Consider the following 20319-nt stretch of genomic DNA (forward strand, 5'->3'; position numbering starts at 1 on the left):
AGTGAAGTGGCTTCTCAAAGTCATATAGCTCACTGTAGTGGCTGTTGGTGAGAGGTTGGCTATTTTTTCCAAGGAAACGTGAGAAAAGTAATAGGACTGTTGATCTGGTTAACACATGATGGTGCATCAAGAGTTAAGCTCATTTTTTGGCTCAGAGAGTTACCTTAGAAAGAAATGGAACCTCCATTTCTTCTTTGTAGAAGGCTGAATGGGGTTTTAAAGTCTGATATGCTTCTCTGACCTGTGAAATCACTGTGTCTATTCCCTCGGCTTTGATCACAAAGTAAACACTGCCCATCATGGGCAGTGTCTTCCATTAAAGTTATTGTCAATATATACATTTAGCAAACTCTTAAAGATTTGCATGATGATCCCAAGGGCTAGTCATCTTCAGACCTACTGTGGTCCAAAATAGGCCAGTGAGATAGAGATTGGGTGACATGTGCTAGGGCATATGACTAGAATAGCGGACATGGGGGGCTCCAATCCCAGTCCATTGGTTTCTGAGTCCAGTGCTTTGCTAAAATGCATGACATCTTAACTTATCATTTGATCTTCTTGCTGTTTTTTCTTCAAATATTAAAATTGGTAAACCTAAGTCTATAAACTTCTAAGTTTGCCATAATAATACTAGCCTGAAGTGTCTGTTGAAATGAAAAACAATATGCAGTTTCATTTGTTTGAGAAGTTTGCTTTTATTTCCCAGTTTTACCTGTAATTTTTCTAATGTTCCAAAAAAAAATTGTTTAATGTTTCTTTAATCTACAAGTTGGAATGGAGAGGTTGGCCTAATTTCTGTGCTCCCTTCAAGCACAAGCAATAACACATTCTAAAGGATGATAAATAGCTGTGTAAAATTTAGATACATTCTATAAATACTTACCCAAACCCCTGTAGTCAGAACCAGGTAGAATGAAAGAACAGTGGAGGTGTTCTCCCCTTCTACACCATTCTCCCTCTTCTAGAGGTAGTTGCTGAGTATGAATACAAAGGTAAGTGTCAGGCAGACCTGGATTTGAATCTTGCTCTACCTGCATTACCTGTTATGACTGTAGCTAACTACTTAACTTCCGGAGCCTCCATTTCTTCTTTGTAGAAGGCAGCTAACAAAATGTAGTTCTTAGAACATTTATCTGGTACCAAGCCTGTATGTTTTAAATAGGCTATTATAGTTACCTTGTATCACTGTTTGTGTCTTCATCTAAGACCCTTGGTATCCACCTTTGAGACACTTGAATACATTTTTTTTTTCCTGGAGAGAAACAACTTCAGCTGCACCTGATGTCATTTTAAAATATTTGTCATGTGGTATTTTGCATTTCTAAGTTTGTCCTTACCTTTATAATCAAAGTGCTGACTAATGCAGTATCTGCCACCCTGGCGCCTTGTGCCTGCTTGGTAAATACAATTTGGATTAACAGATTTTCATTTTTAGTTATGAGTGAAATATAATAACATAACCCAAAGTTTGGAAGGTAGAAAAGGGAAAACAGATAAAGGCAATGTCACACTTGTCATACTCCATGTGGCACAGGGGTTAAGACCATGGACTATGGGAGTCATGGGAATCTGGCCCATGCCCTGAGTGTTCTGCTTACACTTTTGTTCTTTAATTTTCTCTTTGTGAAGGAGAGAGATAGGGGTAACCACCGCATCCAGTTGCAGGACAATGAGGTCCATCTGAATTATATGGAATAGGACCTGTCTCAATAAATTTTAACTGTAATGATGATAAATAAAGATGATGAAGATGAGGATGTCAATTGATTTGTGAGTCCCCTTTATGCATATTTGCTATTCCCCCAATACTTGAGTCCTATTACTTCTCCTGCTTCTGAGCTTTTTGCAAGAAATATGTACATGAGGAGGTTGGAGACGATTAAACACATTTCAGGAAGCTGGGCCCAGAGAGGTGATATGATTGCCAGTTTGCTGAGTGCTATATAGACAAAGAGGAACCTAGAACTCAGTAATGGCCAGACAGCTCTGTCCTCAGGTTCTATGTATTTTTCTTGTTGGGAAAAAAAAAAGAAAAAGAAATTCTTGACTTCTAATTGCTATCTATAATTATTAAATCACAGAGTCAGTAAAACACATTGAGTTCTTTCAGTCTGGCTTTTATGATAATGTTGGCGCTGCATAATGGTCCCTTGTCCCCCCCTGACACGGGTGCCTAAGGAGTGGACAGGGAATACTCCTGGAAGCTCACAGCTAAGCTCTTATGTAAAGACAGCACATGAAAAATACTTTTTATCACTCTCTGGAACACTCAGAAGACTAGAAAAGAAACCCAACTTCCATTGTTCTTGTTACCCCTCATACAGCAGAATAGCCCATGCAGCAAAATCCCAGGACACCCTATATTCTCCACCCTGGCCTTCGTCTGAGCATTGAGTTGTTGCTATCAGAAACCACTACAATCACTTGAAGCCTCATTTTCTTCAGCCTCTCATTAAAGTAATCACTTATTGAGATTAGCAACAAGAAGCATTAATTTCAGCGAGTAACGTCTGCCTGAGTCTGGAGCAGCTGACCTTCTGTGCCAGGCTCCCGGAATGATCTGCTGACCATAGCCCTGGGCCGCCTAATGTCTATATTGACTATAGCAGCAGACAGTTCCCTCACCTACACTAAATATTACAGACATCTTTATTCAAAGCATGATGAGTCAAACGAAAAGGAACGTGGAGGCAGCTAAGAGCTGTGGGCCTGAAAGGAAAGTTGCTGCCACCTTGATTGTGCATGCATTCAAGTCTTCACCAAGGATGCCATTTTTGCTCCTTTTCTATATGTCCAAATTCTACCTTTGTCCAAGATGTAGTTCAAAGACCACCTTCTCTTGTGTGCGTCCTTTTCAGTACACAACTGCAATATCTCCCCTCTCTCTGTGTTCTGAGAACACAGGATTGTTTTGCATTGTTCTATCTATGTCTAGTATTTCCTACTGTATCTCATAGAGATCATACATCTCATTAGTTTCTTCACCATAGCACTTAGTGAAAGCACTTGGGATGAATGTGTTCTTGATAACCATCACCTTGGTTATATTTAGTTTAGTGTTGATTAGAGGCTTGCTGGGTTGCATCGTATAAGTGAAACAATGTGATCCTTCACATGCTTGATGTACTATAACATCAGTTACTTGCTTTTCTCCAAAAGCCTCTCTTTATAGTCAAGAAACATTAGCATCTGAGTCCCTGACATTAAGTATTGTCAGGAGGGTTAAAGTGCTGCTGAATGACCCAGGTCACTGCATTATATTTCTTGATTAGAAAAAGGATAAAACCAGTAATAACTTGCTTTCCAGTTGTTACTAAGCTAGGTAGAATTATGGAGGTGGTGAAACATATAAAGTTTTTGATGATTTTTATGGTGGTATTATAATAATAATTCTGCATATTTACAATACTTAATTACATCAAATGCATTTAATTCTGACTGCAGTGACACCTTGGATCCTGTCCTTCCTAGTCTCCATGAAGTTGGGAAGCAGTTTCTAGAATCAGTGTGGTTGAGGATAAATCCTAGCTCCTTCTCATACCAGCTCCGTGACCTTGAGCATGTTATTTAGCTTCTCTGTGATCACAATGTCCTCATCCGCAAAGTGCAGTAGCAAAAGTTCTCATCCTTTTGACTTACTTCAAAGGTTAAAGGAGATTAGTGCATGAAGAGAGTAGTAGCTCCGTAAATATAATTATTGCAACCCCCAGGCATTGTATAAGGCCTCTGATGAAGAAAATTCTCTCCATATATGAGGTATTTTTCTTTCAAAGTCATGTTACTAGGAAATAGTCACTGAAACAAAAGGGCAGAGGACAGATTGAGGCCCGTCTGATTCTTAGAGCTTTGAACTCACCTGTGTAACAACAAGAAACCCATGGGGGCTTCATAGAATGAAGAGAAACACCCATTGTTAGTTGAGGAAAAGGAAACTTGAACAGAGATGGCCCCAGCACTGCCTGAAGAATTCTCTGTGGGCCACATCTGTTTGTGCCAGCTGTTGTCAGTCTGTGCAGGCTCGCCGAGAATAACAGCAGTGATTTTCACTTTATAGCAACTTCCATCTCAGGATCTCAGAAGGCTGCATAAATGTAGATTTGGGCTCCCAACATTTTTTGCCAAGAATGAGCATACTTTACAGAACATCCAGAATGCATCACTGTTCTTGAGTGAGGCTTCCACGGTGGAAACAGGATTAAACTAGTTTTGAATTAGACTTGCTTTCTTGATCTGAGCTTTCTTGATTTTACCCATCATTTTCTAGATGACCTTGAATAACTCAGTTCCTCTTCTTGACTCTGTTTTCTCACTCCACTGGTTTCTGTTTCCGATAATCCACATAGTGAAAGGGGTCTAGAGCTGCCTCCACATTTTAAAGAGACCTTAGTTCTTATAGAATATGGTCTTAGTCTTTTATTCCTGGTTAGCCCAGAACCCAGAAGAAAAATGTATCCCTTGGGTCCCTGGTAAACTGCACCATCTTTTAGTGTTTCTGTATGAAAGAATATGAATGCCTGTTACTTGTTTTTCCCTTTGCCCACCTCCAGGGACAGCACTCTTCATTATTTTATTTTACCATTTCAAGAATTAACCTTAACCCTCCAGTTGGTGTCTGAGATTGATAAAGGAAATAGTCTTTTGAAGAACATTCTACCATTTTGCTGAGTCATCAGTGGAGACATCAAAAATGGACACATGTCTCAATGTTTTGTCTCATATCATCTGCATCAGGGTGACCTGGGGTGCTCCTTCCATCCTTGGTTGCCATCTTTGAGCACAGAGTAAATAGATCATGAAAGTTGTACTTGTCTTTAAGAAAATTTCCTTTGATGGTTCAAGATTTGGTAGAATATGATTAAATTCTCTAAAAATAAGTAGGTAAGCTATAAAATATCACTGGAAAAAAATGCATTTAAGTTGTGGTCAAACATGATGTTTTGGATTGAAATTGCAGATTCTCCACTTACTATCAAGATGATCTTCATACATCTGTTTTCACATTTATAAAATCAGTACAGTAACTACCTGATAAGGCCGCTCAGGTAATTAAATGAGTTGATTAATGTAAAATGTTTTGAACATTGCTTGGCACCTAATAAACACTCAGTGTACCTTTATTATTTTCATTTTCATAAAGTATAAATCAATAAATATATAAATGAAACACTAATGCATTTCCCCCGTCAGAATTTGTGAAAAACCATAAGAAAGTCCTTTAATAGGAATAGTATGATTTTAATTATGTTTATGATTGATTCGAAATAATAAATGTTGCTAGTCATTAGATTCGATTTTGGAGAACTATCTTTCTTCCCCTCTGCTTCAGTGCTGATGAATGATACTAAGTCATTTATGTTCTCTCATCCACTTTCCTACCACATTTGAAAGACAACCACAGCTCAGACCTGACAGGCTGCTTGTGAGCATTTAATACAAATAATCATGAGCCACTATTAAATCCAGCATGGGTCATGTACCATCTCAGGCGTTGCTCACAATGGCTCTGAAACAAAGCCATCCATCCTCTCTCACCTGCCTGACCGCCCCCACCCCACCCCACCCCTTTATGTGAAGACTCTAATGCTAAGATAAGTTTTTTAAAACTTGTAAAATGTTGAACCAGGTTGTTCTGCCTCCAAAGCCCACACTTTCTCCATTACACCACAATCAGTGTTTATGAAAGTAAAAGGGCCACGTTAGTCTCCAACCTCTGATATAATTAGCATCACGCTTTAATCAGTGAGGTTGACTGCCTTGATTAACCTTTATGATAGATCATGTAAGTTTCATATTTCTAAATGAATATATAGAGGCATCTGTAAATTAGTAGAAAAACACTGAGCTTGGATCAGAAGACTCGTGTTTAACTCCTGGCTCTGCCACTTTGATTTTGGCTAAGTCATTTGACACATAGTTGCTTAACAAGCCACTAGCTTGGTTTGTTTCTTTGTACCAAAAAAAGAGAGAGAAGAAAGAAAAATAAACAATAATATCATGCTTTGGAGTTTATTATACTGTAAATAATCTAGTATTTGTGAGTATTGCATTGAGCTCCTTGTAGACTCTAAAGGAGCAAAGAAATGTGAAAGGTTTTAAATTCTGTGATGGACTAAAAAGCTGTTTTAGCACCTCTGATTTTTTTTTTTTTTTTTCAGGACAGAGTTAAACCCAGTGTACTTAACCACTGAGCCACATCCCCAGCCATTTTAATTTTTTTTTTTTTTTTTTTGAGATAGATCTTGCTAAGTTGTTTAGGGCCTCACTAAGTTCCTGAGGCTGGTGTTGAACTTGCAATGTTCCTGCCTTAGCCTCCTGAGCAACAGAGATACAGGCACTACCTCCAAGCCCAGCAGCTCCTCTGTAAATTCTACCCCTCCTCCAAGTCCTGATTCAAGCCCCTTATCATTTTGACATGTTTTTGGTATAGTCCAGCCCATCAGGACTTCTCTCTCCTCTGAATCCATATCATTTGGTGATATATTTGCATAAGATTCATACAGAAGGATATATCTTTAAGGATAAAATTAATTTCTAAATCAGCATAGAAATAAATAGGGTACATGGACCATCCCATTTAACTCATGAGATAAATCCTATTGATCCCATTTTATGACTGAAGCAACTAACACTTAGTGAAATAAAATCTTGCCCTGGGTCACACGATTTGTGAGTAGTGGACATGGGATTTGAACATTAGCGAGGAGAACCCAGAACATGGACACAAGCATTTTAGTCGTTCTGATTATTATTCACATTTGTTTTTTCACTTTGTTCCTTTACTTCTCCCTCATATGCCTTGATTTCCTGACTGGATTACAAATTTCTTAAACTAGATGCATCTCATTCATTTTGATGAGTGCCTTAACACCCAATTAATTACTAGTATTTGTGGATAATTTAATCTAGATCTAACCAAAGGCTGCAGTTTGCTGCACTGCTTGAATAAATAAGGACTTTGGACTGCTTCCTCTTTGCCTGTAGCTGGATACTGAACTTCCCACCATGTTGAGCTACTTTGATTTGATTTTCACAGGTTAAACAAAAAGTCCCTTTTCTGTTATTCTCACTTAGTCACCTTGCCTGCCTCCCTGCCCAGGTCTAGAAATCCAGTGTGGTCAGTGTGTCTGTCAGAGGGTAGACTTGTTAGCTGAGGGTGGCATTATTATTGAACAAAACACATGCCCTTTCTTTGCATTTCAGGTGTCTTGAGTCTCTGAGCAAGAACCCCTTTGACTCAAATGAAAACCACCTTGTGTTAGGTGATTTATGGGGAGTTAACCATTTGTTTGCTGGTGTGCATTTCCCACGAAAATCTCAAAAACAGAAATTTACCTCAGCCATGGAAAGTGATGTGCCAAGCATCATATTTGCATATTAAAACTGAAAATTGATTTGCATGTTATTTCAGTGTCTTGTGTCACGTTCAGGCATCTGTCAATCCCACTAGATAGAAACAGCTTGTACAGTAGGAAAGTATTTCTGTGCATATAGACTGAAAATCTAGGTGCCTTCATTTTTTTCAGTTCACTTGCACTTTGGGTTCTCCATTCTCTCCTGGCATCATGCTGGAAATACTAAGAACCTTGTGTTTTCAAAAGTGTGCTTGTTATTTTCTGTGAGCATCCACTTTTTACTATGTTCTATTTAAATCATTTAAAATTCTTATAAAGAAAAAATAAATTACTCATAATCCCACCATCCTGACATAAGCTTCATTAACATTTTGGTATATTTCCTTCTAGTATCTGATTTTTTATACTCACATATAGGCACTCTTACAGATAAATTTTTCTACATTTGAAATTATCGCATGTACTATTTTAATATGCTCCTGTTTTCTTAACGTCCTAATAGCAAGAATTATGAGACAATCTAAATAGTTTGTATTATGGGACTGGGAAACCAACATTTTTAACAGACAGGGGTTTTGAACCATGGTCCAGGCTAGAAACACTATGGGAACAACTACATTTTTTTTCTGAAAAGTCTTTTACAGAGCCCTTTGTTAATGGTGTAGCTTTGGGATGCAGAGCTTTTCTATGGAACAATGAGTGATGACATCTTTCTTCCCAGCATTGGCACAGCTAGCCCTTGCATTGTTCCAGACAACCAAATAAAGATGGAGCATCTTCCCAGGGAAGGTCACTGCCAGATACTAGTGGAGAGCAGCAAACACTAAAACATGGCTTAGTTTGAAAGCAAACAAGTTCATTGCATTTGTCAAACATTTATATCATTGCTCTGGTTGAGATGAAGCCAACCAATGGGAGCAACATCTTGTAACTCACCTACCTTTGTTAACATCAAATCCCTTTTACATAACATGCATAAAGCCTAATTAATGAGTTTAGCCACGGTATTCTTAAAACAGCTTCTTTTAGCCTCCCATAGAACTAGTTGAGAAAGATCTTCTTACTCTACAGAAGCAACCTGCTTTCTCTTTAAGGAGGACCCCTTGGAGGTTCAGAGCAGGAAGCAAGGAAGTAAGTACTGTGAATCAGGTCAGCAAGAGGATTATCTCTGACCTTGAAGATCTGGGGATCCTGCTTCTCCCCTTTCCTGCTTCTTGTCTACCAGGACAGGTAACATCAGTCCTTGTGCCTTGTCTGCCTGGAGCTCATCCAGACAAGGAAGCATGAGGGAGGCTGCTCTGCTCTGAATGGCCATGGGGTTTACGTCATTACTTTATGTTTTGGTGCCAAAGGCTAGGATGTAGAAAGGTGAACAATTTGAAGGGCCAGCAAAGCATACATTCACCAAATGTCATGTATTTCAAGATTTATCGTTGAAAGTACTCAGAGTGATTACATCACTCGCTAGAGCATGGATTAATGTGAAACTCGGGCATGCTACACTGAAGTACTTTATCAGCAGATAGGAAATTGGAGAGTTGCTGGAGAGAACCTATCCTGCAAATATTCCACTTTCAAAAAGAAAATCACCTTTGTTAGTGGTTTCTACCAGTCCCTCCTGGTAATTACAATTGCCATTTATTTGATGTTTAATATTTTACAATGCTTCTGAATATGAATTAGATATTATTATTCTTTAGCTTATATATGAGAAAATCAATAATAGAAAAGCAGATCCTTATAGTAATAACATAGAGTATCTAGACAGGAGGACTAAGAGCTGGCATACTCCAAGCCCCAGCACTCTTGAAGCTACCTTGAATATAGAGATGGAGAGGTAAGTGTGGAGAGAGTCTGCCTCCCTTCAGCCCAGCCTAGAGCACCATAAGGCCTTGTTGTGCAAATACAAAGGCCCCTCAGTCAAAAGTCAGTAACTTCTTAGCAACTCCATCTTGCTGAAATTCAGAATCCTCAGTCCTTGCCCATTACTGCAAATTTGGCGTAAGAAAGAAGATTTCGAACCATCAAGCATGACATGAGAAAAGGAAGATGAGACCCTTACAGGTTATAAGAAAATCAAGCTTTTGAAAGTGGAAGGCTGACTGGGAATGGGTTTCACAGCTAGACTCGAACTTTTTAATTTCTGAGTCTTCCTCTTCGTGTGCATACCATTCATCTTTCATGAAAATGGAATTTCTGAACAAAAGAACCAAAAGCATGCTTTCCTGCCCCTATAAGGCTGTGACGAATATGAATTTATGTGCTGTTAGCAAACAGGCAGTTCTCTCTTTTTCCTACCTGCTGACTGACTTCTCTGAGGCTCATGCCTTTTAACCTGAAACAGAACAGGTGTCCATCAAATCATCTGTGTTGGCCAGAAGGCGTGCTTTTCCCATTTACACAGTGAGACGTTGAGGTTAGAGTATGATATTCAGTGAGAGAACGTAGAAGCAGCCATAGAAAATTGGAAACTGCAAACTTGACACAGCTAAATGGGTGGTGGGGAGAACGAAAATATCAGAAATATATTTTTTTTCTGACAGGCTTTCAGCTCTAAAATGGGGCTAATTCTACCTTTTGAAAAGAAGATAATTTCAATGCTTCTTTTTTCAAGAACATGTAATTGAAGTCATTTTCCCTCTGAGAGAAGGAACCTCTTGTACATCATTACAAATGGACAAGAAAAATGAGCATCTCTGGTACCCAGAGTGGTAGAGTATTCATTATCATGTAATATTCCTGAATATTTTGGCTGCCTTTTCTTCATGTTATCTGTTTGGGCGGTATTTTTCTGGTAAGGTTCAGATTTGCAGTAAATTCAAGTTATCTAACACTATTGAACTAAGAAATCAACAGTAAGAAAAAGTGACCCCCAACAAGGCCACTGTCAGAGTAACTGGGCTGGCCACAGGTGTGGGGTAGCCATTTTATAATGGATCCTTTAGCACATATGTTGAAAGAGTTGAATTGTGACAGATTCAAGGTGGTGAGGTACTCTGGGAGTTTTGGCTGTTTACCAGGCTTCCTTTTTTCTTTAGAAAGTTTAATGGGATTTTTGCTTCTCCACCAAAGGAAGAGCATGGTAGCATCAGGTGGCTAACCTTTATATGTTCTTGATTTCATAAGACAAGTGTAGCGAAAGTTCAGTAGGCTGCAGAAACCCCGTGAACTGCCCGCGGCTTACTCAGATTCAGAATGCTGAATGAAGTTCTGGGTGTTTCAGAAGATGCTGACAAGTGACTTATGTCCCCTTATATATGGAAATCTCTATAATAATGAGGTTTCCACTTACTCAGTGTGTCTGTTTTTATAGACTACAAAGTATCCATGAATATAAATATCTGTGATTTCACTCTAAAGTTCAGTAATGTTATGTGCTCTGCAGATTATGGGCATACAAATATGATAGAGTAGAATCAAAGGACTCTTTGAAAATATCACTTTACACAGTGAAGAAACTGAGGCCCAGGAAATGGAAGTGATTTGATCAAAGTCACTGGGCAAGTTAAAGGCAAAAGTAAGATGAAAGTGATTCTCAATAGTCAGGTCTTCTATAACCATGTAGAAATACACAAATCACTTACATCCTATGTAAGAATGCATAAAACACTTCAAACACCACAAAGTGTTGTAGAAATATGATGGGTATTGCTATTCACGTTATTTTTAATCTGGTGGAATTTCTTTGTTCACCAAGGATTCCATCCATGTATATATTTTTTATTTTTGTAGAAATTATTTCCCATTAACACAGTCCCACATGTGACTGCAAATTGGGCTTTATATTAAGTATTTCTTTGAATGACAATCTCCTAGGTTTGTAGCAAGGAAGAAGGAATGGCAAAGAATTGTTTGCAGATACTTGGATGTTTTGTATCTGAGAAAAAAAATTGAAGAAAAAAGAAAATATAGAAACATATATAGAAAATAAAAATCACTTTTCCATGTCTTTCACTCATTAGCTTCTGAGCATGTTTATTTTCAGTCTCTCCCATGAAATAGTTTAAGGCAAGTCACCTGGTGATGGATTTCTTTCCTCCTTGTGGTAACTTGAGGCCCAAGCTCCCTCCTTCTTGTGCCTCACATGGCCACCTCTAACTGCAGTAGGGAAGGAAAGCTGTAGTCTAGCTGCGTGCCCAGAAAGGAGAGGAAAGAAGTTGTGTTCAGTTCAGAAGTATCTGCCATACGAAGTAAATATTCAGAGACCTTTTTAAGTCTGTTAGCCATTCAGTTGCTGAGTAATACCACAATGTCTGGTTGCATTTTTAAATGGCCTTGGTGTTGGAAGATATTTGCCAGTCTGCTTCTTTACTAAAGGCAACCACCATTTCAAAATCTTCTAATGATCTTCTACTACCTAAAACACAATCTTGACATTGATCAAAGGCCACATTCCATACTCTATCCTAGTTCTGCTTCTCCTCTGTTTTCCTAACAGCTTTGCTGATATGTATGATCCTTTATTCATAACTGTTTTGGACATCACTTTCTATCTTTTCTCCTTCCTTTCCCCTCCCTTTGCTTTTCCCATCTCATAGCACACAGGAATCTATTCCTGTGTCTTAGTGCTTACAGATGTTTTTGTAATTCTCTTCTTTCACGTCCTTTTCTTCTTAAACTGTGTTTTGTTAGAGGTAGAAACTCTTAATAATTTTTTTTTTATTACCAGTTCTTAGATCTTGGCAATCTCTTAGGAAGAAAACGTTAAGAAAATTTTGAAGGAGTCCTCAGACATCTATTACTTGATAACTCACCTGTGGATTATATAATGTTATTTTGTTTTTACTAAGGGGTCCAGATATTTCAAAGAACATACATATTAGTGATTAATATCAGTACTTGAATGTCTTTTTCTTAGAAGAAAAGACGAAAGGTTTTGTTTATTTTTTTTTCACAAGATCTGTCGAGCAGTGGCCCTCCAAGAGCAAGATGCAAATAATGGCATCTGAACCCTAAGGCCTTGCAGTGCCACAGAAATATGCCCCACTTGGAAAACCCCAATTTCATTCAGGGTTCTGCCACTTCTCAGCAGTGGTACCTCACACAGGGTCACTTACTTATCTTTTTGAGCCTCAATTTCCTCATCCTTAAAACAGGATCTCATACCATACATGGCTGCCATTTATGCATTTGAGAGTGTATGCATGTGAAAGAAGGAACCTTGAAAAGGGACATGAACATGTGAGGAATTATCATGCCACAGAGAATATTTTGCTGCCACTACTCACACTTTGGCTCTTGATGGAATATAGAAGAAAATAATGCAAACCATCCACTTCCAGTGCACCTCCACAATTTTCAAGTGTGCTTTATTGTTCATCCAGACACTAAAAGTTGTTTATTAATCGATAAGCTGGGCAGAGTTGTTCATTTTTCTTAGGACATGATAGTCCTGAGCACTACTAGAGGAGAGAAATTGGAGGGGAGTCTGTTTATCCAAATGAGGCAAAGACTAGATTACTTCTGTCAGGGTTGCATACTGAAAGGCCTAGGCCATCTTCCTTGGTGTGAGAAACAACTCTCGTACAAGACAAGATCTTGTATTTTTCCCAAAATTTATCCCCAGGTGGTAAGTATTAAGCACTGGGTAACGGAGGAAGGGAGTCCAATAGACAGATAAACTTCAAAAGCACTAAGAAATGATCTTTTGAGGCCTTTACGCACAGAAATACCAGTAACCCGTGATTAATATTACAGGTGGTCTCTAGCCTCCCCTGGGTCTACTTAGAATTCTTCTACTTTTTGTGGTATAAAGGTGGTATGTGTTCAGTAGAAACCACAGCTTCGTATTTGGAATTTTGATCTTTTTCTGGGCTGCTGATAAGCAGTAGGATGCTCTCTGAAGATGCCAGGCAAAGGTGACAAGCTACAGCTCCCACTCAGCCACTGGTCACGGGGTTAAATGCCGGCACTCTGCAGTTCCCTGTGAGGCTGAGCTGTGAGACTGAGCTGTGAGGCTCAGTTAGCTACATTAAAGGCATCTTTGACTTTCGGTGTTTTCAACTCACAGCGGATTTTTCAGAACACTCCCCATCATAAGTCAGAACAGCATCAATATACGAAAGTAGAATCTAAAAAAAAAAAAAAGCCTTTTCAAGATTATTATTTCAGAAAACGCACAGCAAAGAAATAAGAAATATTCCGAGAATCAAAGGAATGATGCATTTTTCTTTTTAATCTGTAAAACACTGACAAAGTACTTTAAAATTTGACTTCCACTTGAAATGTATGTGCTAAGGGTAGAATCTGAATTCTGACTTAGGTTTACAGATGACATGTTCAACCTTCCTGTTGCTATTGAAAGAGAAAGACATATATATCTTTGACAATAATACATTGTGTCCATTCCTTGTGGATCCCCCCTAAGTCTGGAAGCAGGAATTATGAGGTGCTCTGTAATAATTGTTGACTTAATTAAAACAGTCAGCACCGTTGTTATTAGAGGTAAGATTTTGTATTTTCCAGAATTGTTCTATAGGAAGCAATGTTTGATTAGGGGTGGGGGGTGGGAGCCATGGCATTTGGATAGAGATGACACCATATTTGGGGCTGCAGTTCTCCCTTTATTGCAAGCCTGGTCACTGGTCACTTTCATGTCCTGGTCACTGGTCACTTTCACTGGTCCAAGTTTTCAGTTTTGCTTCCTGAACTGGGATAATGCCCTCCTCGGAGACAGGTTGGAAGATTCAAGGAGTGCCTCTTCATTGCAACCATCTAAAAGTAGCTAAGCCCTCTATTGCATGAGATGCAGGCTATCCCAGTTTATTTCTCACAAACACTGTGGGGTGCATTGGCAAACCCTTTGCACAGAAGGGAACCTGAAGTTATATGAGAGTCATAAGACTACCTAAGGACTCCAAGTTGTGTTATAGCCAAGTCTCTCTTCAGCTATAATGATGCAGCCATGTAATATACCTTTTACTCTGTCTGACTGCAAATTCCCGTCTGGATCTGGTCTCAGAGCCCTACTATTCACTCTACACCCAGGCAGAACTTTCTATATTTGATTATATCATCCCTCTAATAAAAACCCTTATCAAAGTTTCTTCTGTTCTGGATGTTCCTGAGAACATCCAAATACATTCCTTGCAGTTTGTGAACTACTTAAAGTCTTAAGCAAATTCTCTGTGTTTTTATAGATACCATTATTTTTTTTGCCAAAAGGGAGAGTAGCTCAGCAGATTTTGAGAGTTGTTCCTGGTCTCACCTGTGGGCTCACAGTCCTTGAGAAGCTCTAAACACCTCAGTGTGCCAAGGCAGTAATGAGCCCCCACTTCCTCTCTTCCTAGCCCTCCAGACTGAAACACTGAACCACTTGTACTTCTTTGTACTCACATCAAGTTGCTTGTAACTCTGACCCTTTGCTAGTCAGAATTCCCCACTTGACCTGGGTTGGGAGCATTTTTGCATGATTTTGGTGGTATCCAGCATATCTTATCACTTCAAGCCATCATAGTAATAAAACAAAAGTTCTACTTCATGAATTGCAAAAGTAGAACTACATACTGTAAAATAAATAAATATAGAAATTAAAACTCCCCTAGGATTTCACACCGGGGATGGGGGGAACCTTTAACAATATGCCCTTGCAGATTTTTTTCGTATCTCTGTATAGATCTGTAATTAAACAAATTATACTCACTTTACAAAAATGGGGTTTCACTTAGCATTCCTATTATGCAATTGAATTTGCTAAGGCTCATGCTGTTGTCACCTTCACAAGTTTGTACATAGAGATTTGTATCTTAAATGATCCTTTATGTGATCCATTTAATGGTTAGTTACATTGTTACTCTTTGTTCCTCTCTCAAATATAGCTTCTGTCATCAGTCTTGGTCATATAATTTTATATACTTATCTGAGTATTTCTAAATAATTTTCCTAGAAGTAGATAGCACATGCACAATTTAAAGTTTATTAATACTGGAAAGTCACTCATCCAATGTTCATATCTATGTATATGCCCAACAATGTACTCTGCTTCTTATAATTAGTCATGTGTGCTGTTTCTCCCTCCCACTTGAGTCCAATCATCTCCAGGCAAGCACTGTGCCTACTCTATCTTGGAAAGTCCCTACTGCTTGCAGATGTTACACAAAATAGACATTGTAAGAATAAGTGGTTAAACAAATAAGCAAAAGAATAAATGTGCGGGTTAAAGAAGTCAGTAGCCCGCATACTAACTGTATTGGGCAAGTAATATTTGCATTTCAGAGGATGCCTAGATCTGCCATTAATGTTTATCAAGTCAAAGAGTGAGTCTGGGGGATGGTCCCTTGTGCTGATGTTACCATAAATAGCCCTGTCTTGTTCTTTTGGGGACTCAATTTCCTATCTCACAATGAGGAAATTGATATGATTCTTCAGATCACCCAGTTGTATTTTTTTGTTACCTGATGCAGGCCAGAGTTTCTTTACATCTTTCCAGTCTCCAATCCAAATATTCCGACAGTGAAATAAAACTCCAGGGTAATGTTGGGCCCAACATCAAAGATTTCTCTATACATTTCAAAAAATGGAAAATTATTATAGAGAAAAGGCCATAAACAGTGAACATTCTCACATATGTTGAATAAGAATGTCTTACTTAGACATCACACAAATAATTAATGTCCTAAGTCTCCAAACAAGCAAAGCTAGTGGTTTTCCTCCCCAGTGCACACACTCATCTCTTGTTCAAGCTAATTACCTTGGTTGATTCTAGACTTCACCTAAAGGGGCTGTATCCTTTCCGCCTTTCAGAGTGGACACACAGGGCCTATGGGGCCTCCATCTATGCCTCCTTCATTCCGCCCAGAAGATGAGCTCGAGCACCTAACCAAAAAGATGCTGTATGACATGGAAAATCCACCTGCGGATGAATACTTTGGTGAGTGGGGTTTAGCGCTGACTTCTAAAGTAAATGTCCTATTCCACTTTTCTTACTAAATAGTGTCATCATCTCTGCTGATAAAGTATTTGAGTCTGGATACATGAGAGTTGATGTGTACGCACACATCACTGAGTAATTGTGAGGATTGTGTTAGATACTATCATAAATGGGAAACTACTTAATTTGAACTATAATTGCCTTGGTTCTCAGTTTCTTGAGACACACTTTATTTCTTTATTGAAGCCAGTGCTAGGAATCTAACTCAGAGTCTTGTGCATGCTAGACAAGCACTCTACCATTGAGCTACATCCATAGCCCGTAAATATGATTTTTAAGATTTAACTTTTGACCATTTGTTAGCTATCCATTAGGGAAAACAAATCAGATTTCTGTGTACATTCAAGTTTCTCACTGTTCTAAGAGTCATGTATAGAATATGGAACTGTGATCTCAACTCCATACTCTCAAATCTTTTCCTTGTCCAAATTTAGGTGACGATGTTCCCTTTGTATTTTTAACTTCCTCCTTCCTTAAAACTGCAAATAACTAAGAATAGTTAATTCTTCCAGTCCATTAGTAGAATACAAAATTATGAATTATATGCCAATTACAAGGTACCATGGACACATAATTTGTCAGAGTGGTTGTAATGGTTCAAAAGCATTAAGACAAACACGCAGATAATTACTAGTCTAGTTAAGAAGTGGTAATAGCCATAAGAAGGCTAAGGTCAGATGTTACAAATTTTAAAAGCTCAATCAGGAACATCAAGAATGTTTTATAAAAAAATTGGTGGCACTTAAACCTGGACCTTTCAAACCAATGTCTCTCAAATTTTCTACGGTAAAGACTGTTTTCCTTCTCATCTATTGGAGACCAATGTTTTTGCAGCATATAATTAAAATTAATTACTAGGAAAATAAATTAAAAATATAAAATACCAAAAAATACAGTGTGAAAAACCAAATTTTATTAAATTTGAGAGATTAAAAAAAATTACGCAAGCTGTTATAGGAGGTTTTAGACACTCATTCTCTGTTTCTTCGCTTGTCTCACCCCAGGATGACAAACATTTCTTAGTGGTCTGAGGACCACTTTTTGAGTAGTTGTTTTAAGGACATGTGGAGAAAGACCATTTAGGGTGCAATTTGAGTAAAGGCTCAAAGGTGGGAAAATTGCACAGGGCTTTTGCTTCTTCAAATATTTCCTATTTTCCTGTCTTCCCCCTTGCTTCCTATTTGGGAATATGTAATTAAAGGTAAACTAAGGGCACTGGCCCAAAGCCGCATAGTGAATGGAGTGGGAGGAACTGGGATGTGAAAAACATGGCCTTTATTTATATGCAGGTGGCAGTGTAGCTTAGCCGAAGAGCACATGATTGGGAATACAGAAGTCTACTTCTAGTCCCTCTGTGCCCACGGCTGGCTAAGCACTATGAGCCTTCCCCTCATCTGCCGGAGCCCCATTTCCCACCTTGGTAAATCAAACATGTACAGCAAATATTCTCTAGCTTTTCTTTCAAAACTAGTAAATTCACTAGAGAATCAGTTATGAATCCAAAGAAGCATAGCAATAAAGATGAACATTAGTTGATGGAGATTGGCACAAATGCATGGATAAGAGTAAAGCACAACAAAAAGCCAAAGGAGGTCTCTAGTTATATGAAAATATACTAAAAGTCTATCATGCTCTTGTCATTACAGTGGGAGGAAGGTATATAAACTTTTAAAAAAGCAAAGCATGTTAAAAATGAAAAATAAGGTCTCTGAATTTGAATAGATTAAAAATGAAAAACTGATTTCCAAGTGTATATGCTTCAAATATAGCAACGAAATAAATACAATGAAGAAAATGGACAGTGACTGTATTAATGAAGACTTGTTGAACATTCTGGGTAACAGATAAAAATTACTACCTCTGTGTTCAGGAACTGTCATAGCTCTACTATGTACTAGTTTAGAAAACTTGAGCAAATTATTTACTCTCTAAACATTTATTTTTGTTTTATCTATAATATGGAAATAATATCTATCTTATACTGTTATTGTGAGTAATGAATGAAATATTTATAGAAAGCATTTAGCCACGTTCTTGGCATGTAGAATATGCTCAGTAGTCAAAGTTCTCCAATGCTCTTGAGGCTTGCAGTTTATTTAAGAAAATAAGATATGCCCTTTAAAAACCCATCAATAATACTTGATTTAAATTTAAGTTCTTAGCAACAGTAGAACATGTGTCACTAACTGGTAAATAATCATTGCCAAATGGAGATTACTAACCATGAGGGAAATTTTTTAAAAAAGGAAGATGGCTAACTTTTATTGAGTGTTTATGATATAGCAGCACTATTTTATGTACTTCACAGAAATTAACTTTATTTCATCCTTACAGAAAAACAACCCTGAAAGTAGATGCTGTTATCATTTCCAGATTAGAAAATTAAGGTGCAGAAATATTAAGCATTTTGCAGCTAATAGTTGCAGCAGGACTGTATTAGAATCCAGGCTCAAGGCCTACATCTTTAAATACCACAGTGTAGGAGAAGGGGAGAGTTAGCCAAGCTGCACATTTAAAAAAGAGTTTATGAAGCCAGATGCCATGGTGCATGTGACTCAGGAAGCTGAGGCAGGAGGATCACAAGTTCAGAGCCTGCCTCAGCAATTTATGGAGGCCCTAAGCAGCTTAGTGATACCCTGTCTCAAAATAAAAAATAAAAAAGGGGTGGGGATATTGCTCAGTGGTTAAGCACCCATGGGTTCAGTCCCTAGTACCAAAAAAGAAAAAGGTTTATAAGGAGCCTAGCTTCAGAAGATGGTAAATAAGGGATAGATACTCTCTTCTGAGAACACAAAATAAACAAAATATAATTTGAGTCAGGATTGATGAAGGAGAATGTACTTTTGTGGAAAACATCCAAAGGCATACACCCTCCTGGGTAATGCTGTATGAGTCTTAACCTTTAAAATGTGCTTAGACAATTCACAATAGTCAAACTATGGAGCCAGCCTAGGTGTCCATCAACAGATGAATGGATGAAGGAAAGGTGGTATATATACACAATAGAATTTCTCTCAGCCAAGAAGAAAAAAAAAATATGTCATTTGCAGGAAAATGAATGGAACCTAGAGATCATCATGTTAAGTGAAGTAAGTCAGACTCAGTAGACCAAGGGTAATATGCTTTCTCTCACATTTAGAAACTAAAAAGAAAAAAGGAAAAGAAAGGCAGGTGTTGATCGCATAAAAATCAAAGGGAGATAAGTAGCTGAAAAGGGACCAAGAGGTGGGAGGTGGGAAAAGGAAAGGGGAAGTATTGAGAGTGATGTTGGCCAAATTATATTGTTCTATTGTACGCATGTATGAACAACAACAAATCCCATCATTATGAACTAGTGCACCAACAACAAAAAAAAAGTGGAAAAAAATTTAAAAATTAAAAAAAAAGTACTTAGAGCCTAGTAGGATCTGTGTAGAGTTGTGGTGTTTTATTATAATATAAGACAGAAAATGACAGTTGATTCAATTAAAATGCAGCCAATGTTGTTGGAGGATTCAGAAAAAGAAGAGGAAACATCCAGAAGCAGGAGTGGAAAGGTGTTCATGAAGTTGTTAGCCTCTGAGTCAGTCTTTAAAATCAAGCTAGTCTTTAGAATTAAGCTAGAAAATAGGAAGATAGGAGAGAAATGAAGTCATTTTTGATAAGGGGAATTTTAACATACCAAGGAAGAAAACCACTGGAGTGAAGTGCCCATGTGGGAAGTAGCAAATTTTGTGGGAAAACATTGGTGAAATAGATCAGGACCTATCTGTAAAAGGCTTTCAAACCCTGGCTGAAGGCTAAGGACTTTACAGTCTGTAACAAGTCGTTGCATATTGCTGAGATGCATACCAGGGGGTCTGTCCCATCCGTAGTGGTTAAGACCATGGACTCCCAGCCAGAGTGCCTGAGTGGAATACCACTGTACCTTTTACTGGCAACTTAAAGTCCAGAGGCAAAGGACATTTTCGCAGAACCATTATTTACTGTTCCACTTTTTAAATGCTTCCCATGAAATGTCTCTGTGTCTGCCGCTTTGCTAGGCCATAGTGCAACACA

The 20319-nt window shown here is 38.2% G+C and overlaps 1 protein-coding gene across 12 annotated transcripts in view; it reads left to right on the top strand.

Annotated features, from left to right (window-relative positions):
- LOC107154372 (LIM domain containing preferred translocation partner in lipoma) overlaps positions 1–20319 on the top strand; it is a 608084-nt gene that overhangs the window by 424259 nt on the left and 163506 nt on the right. For all 12 annotated transcript variants that reach the window (XM_015499986.2, XM_048804054.1, XM_048804052.1 and 9 more), the window contains one exon: positions 16095–16221. In XM_015499986.2, the coding sequence (XP_015355472.1) occupies positions 16095–16221 (127 nt within the window). The remainder of the gene's footprint in view (positions 1–16094; positions 16222–20319) is intronic.

The sequence above is a fragment of the Marmota marmota genome, unplaced genomic scaffold (genome assembly GCF_001458135.2).
Source record: "Marmota marmota marmota unplaced genomic scaffold, marMar, whole genome shotgun sequence".
NCBI classification, from domain to species: Eukaryota; Metazoa; Chordata; class Mammalia; order Rodentia; family Sciuridae; genus Marmota; species Marmota marmota.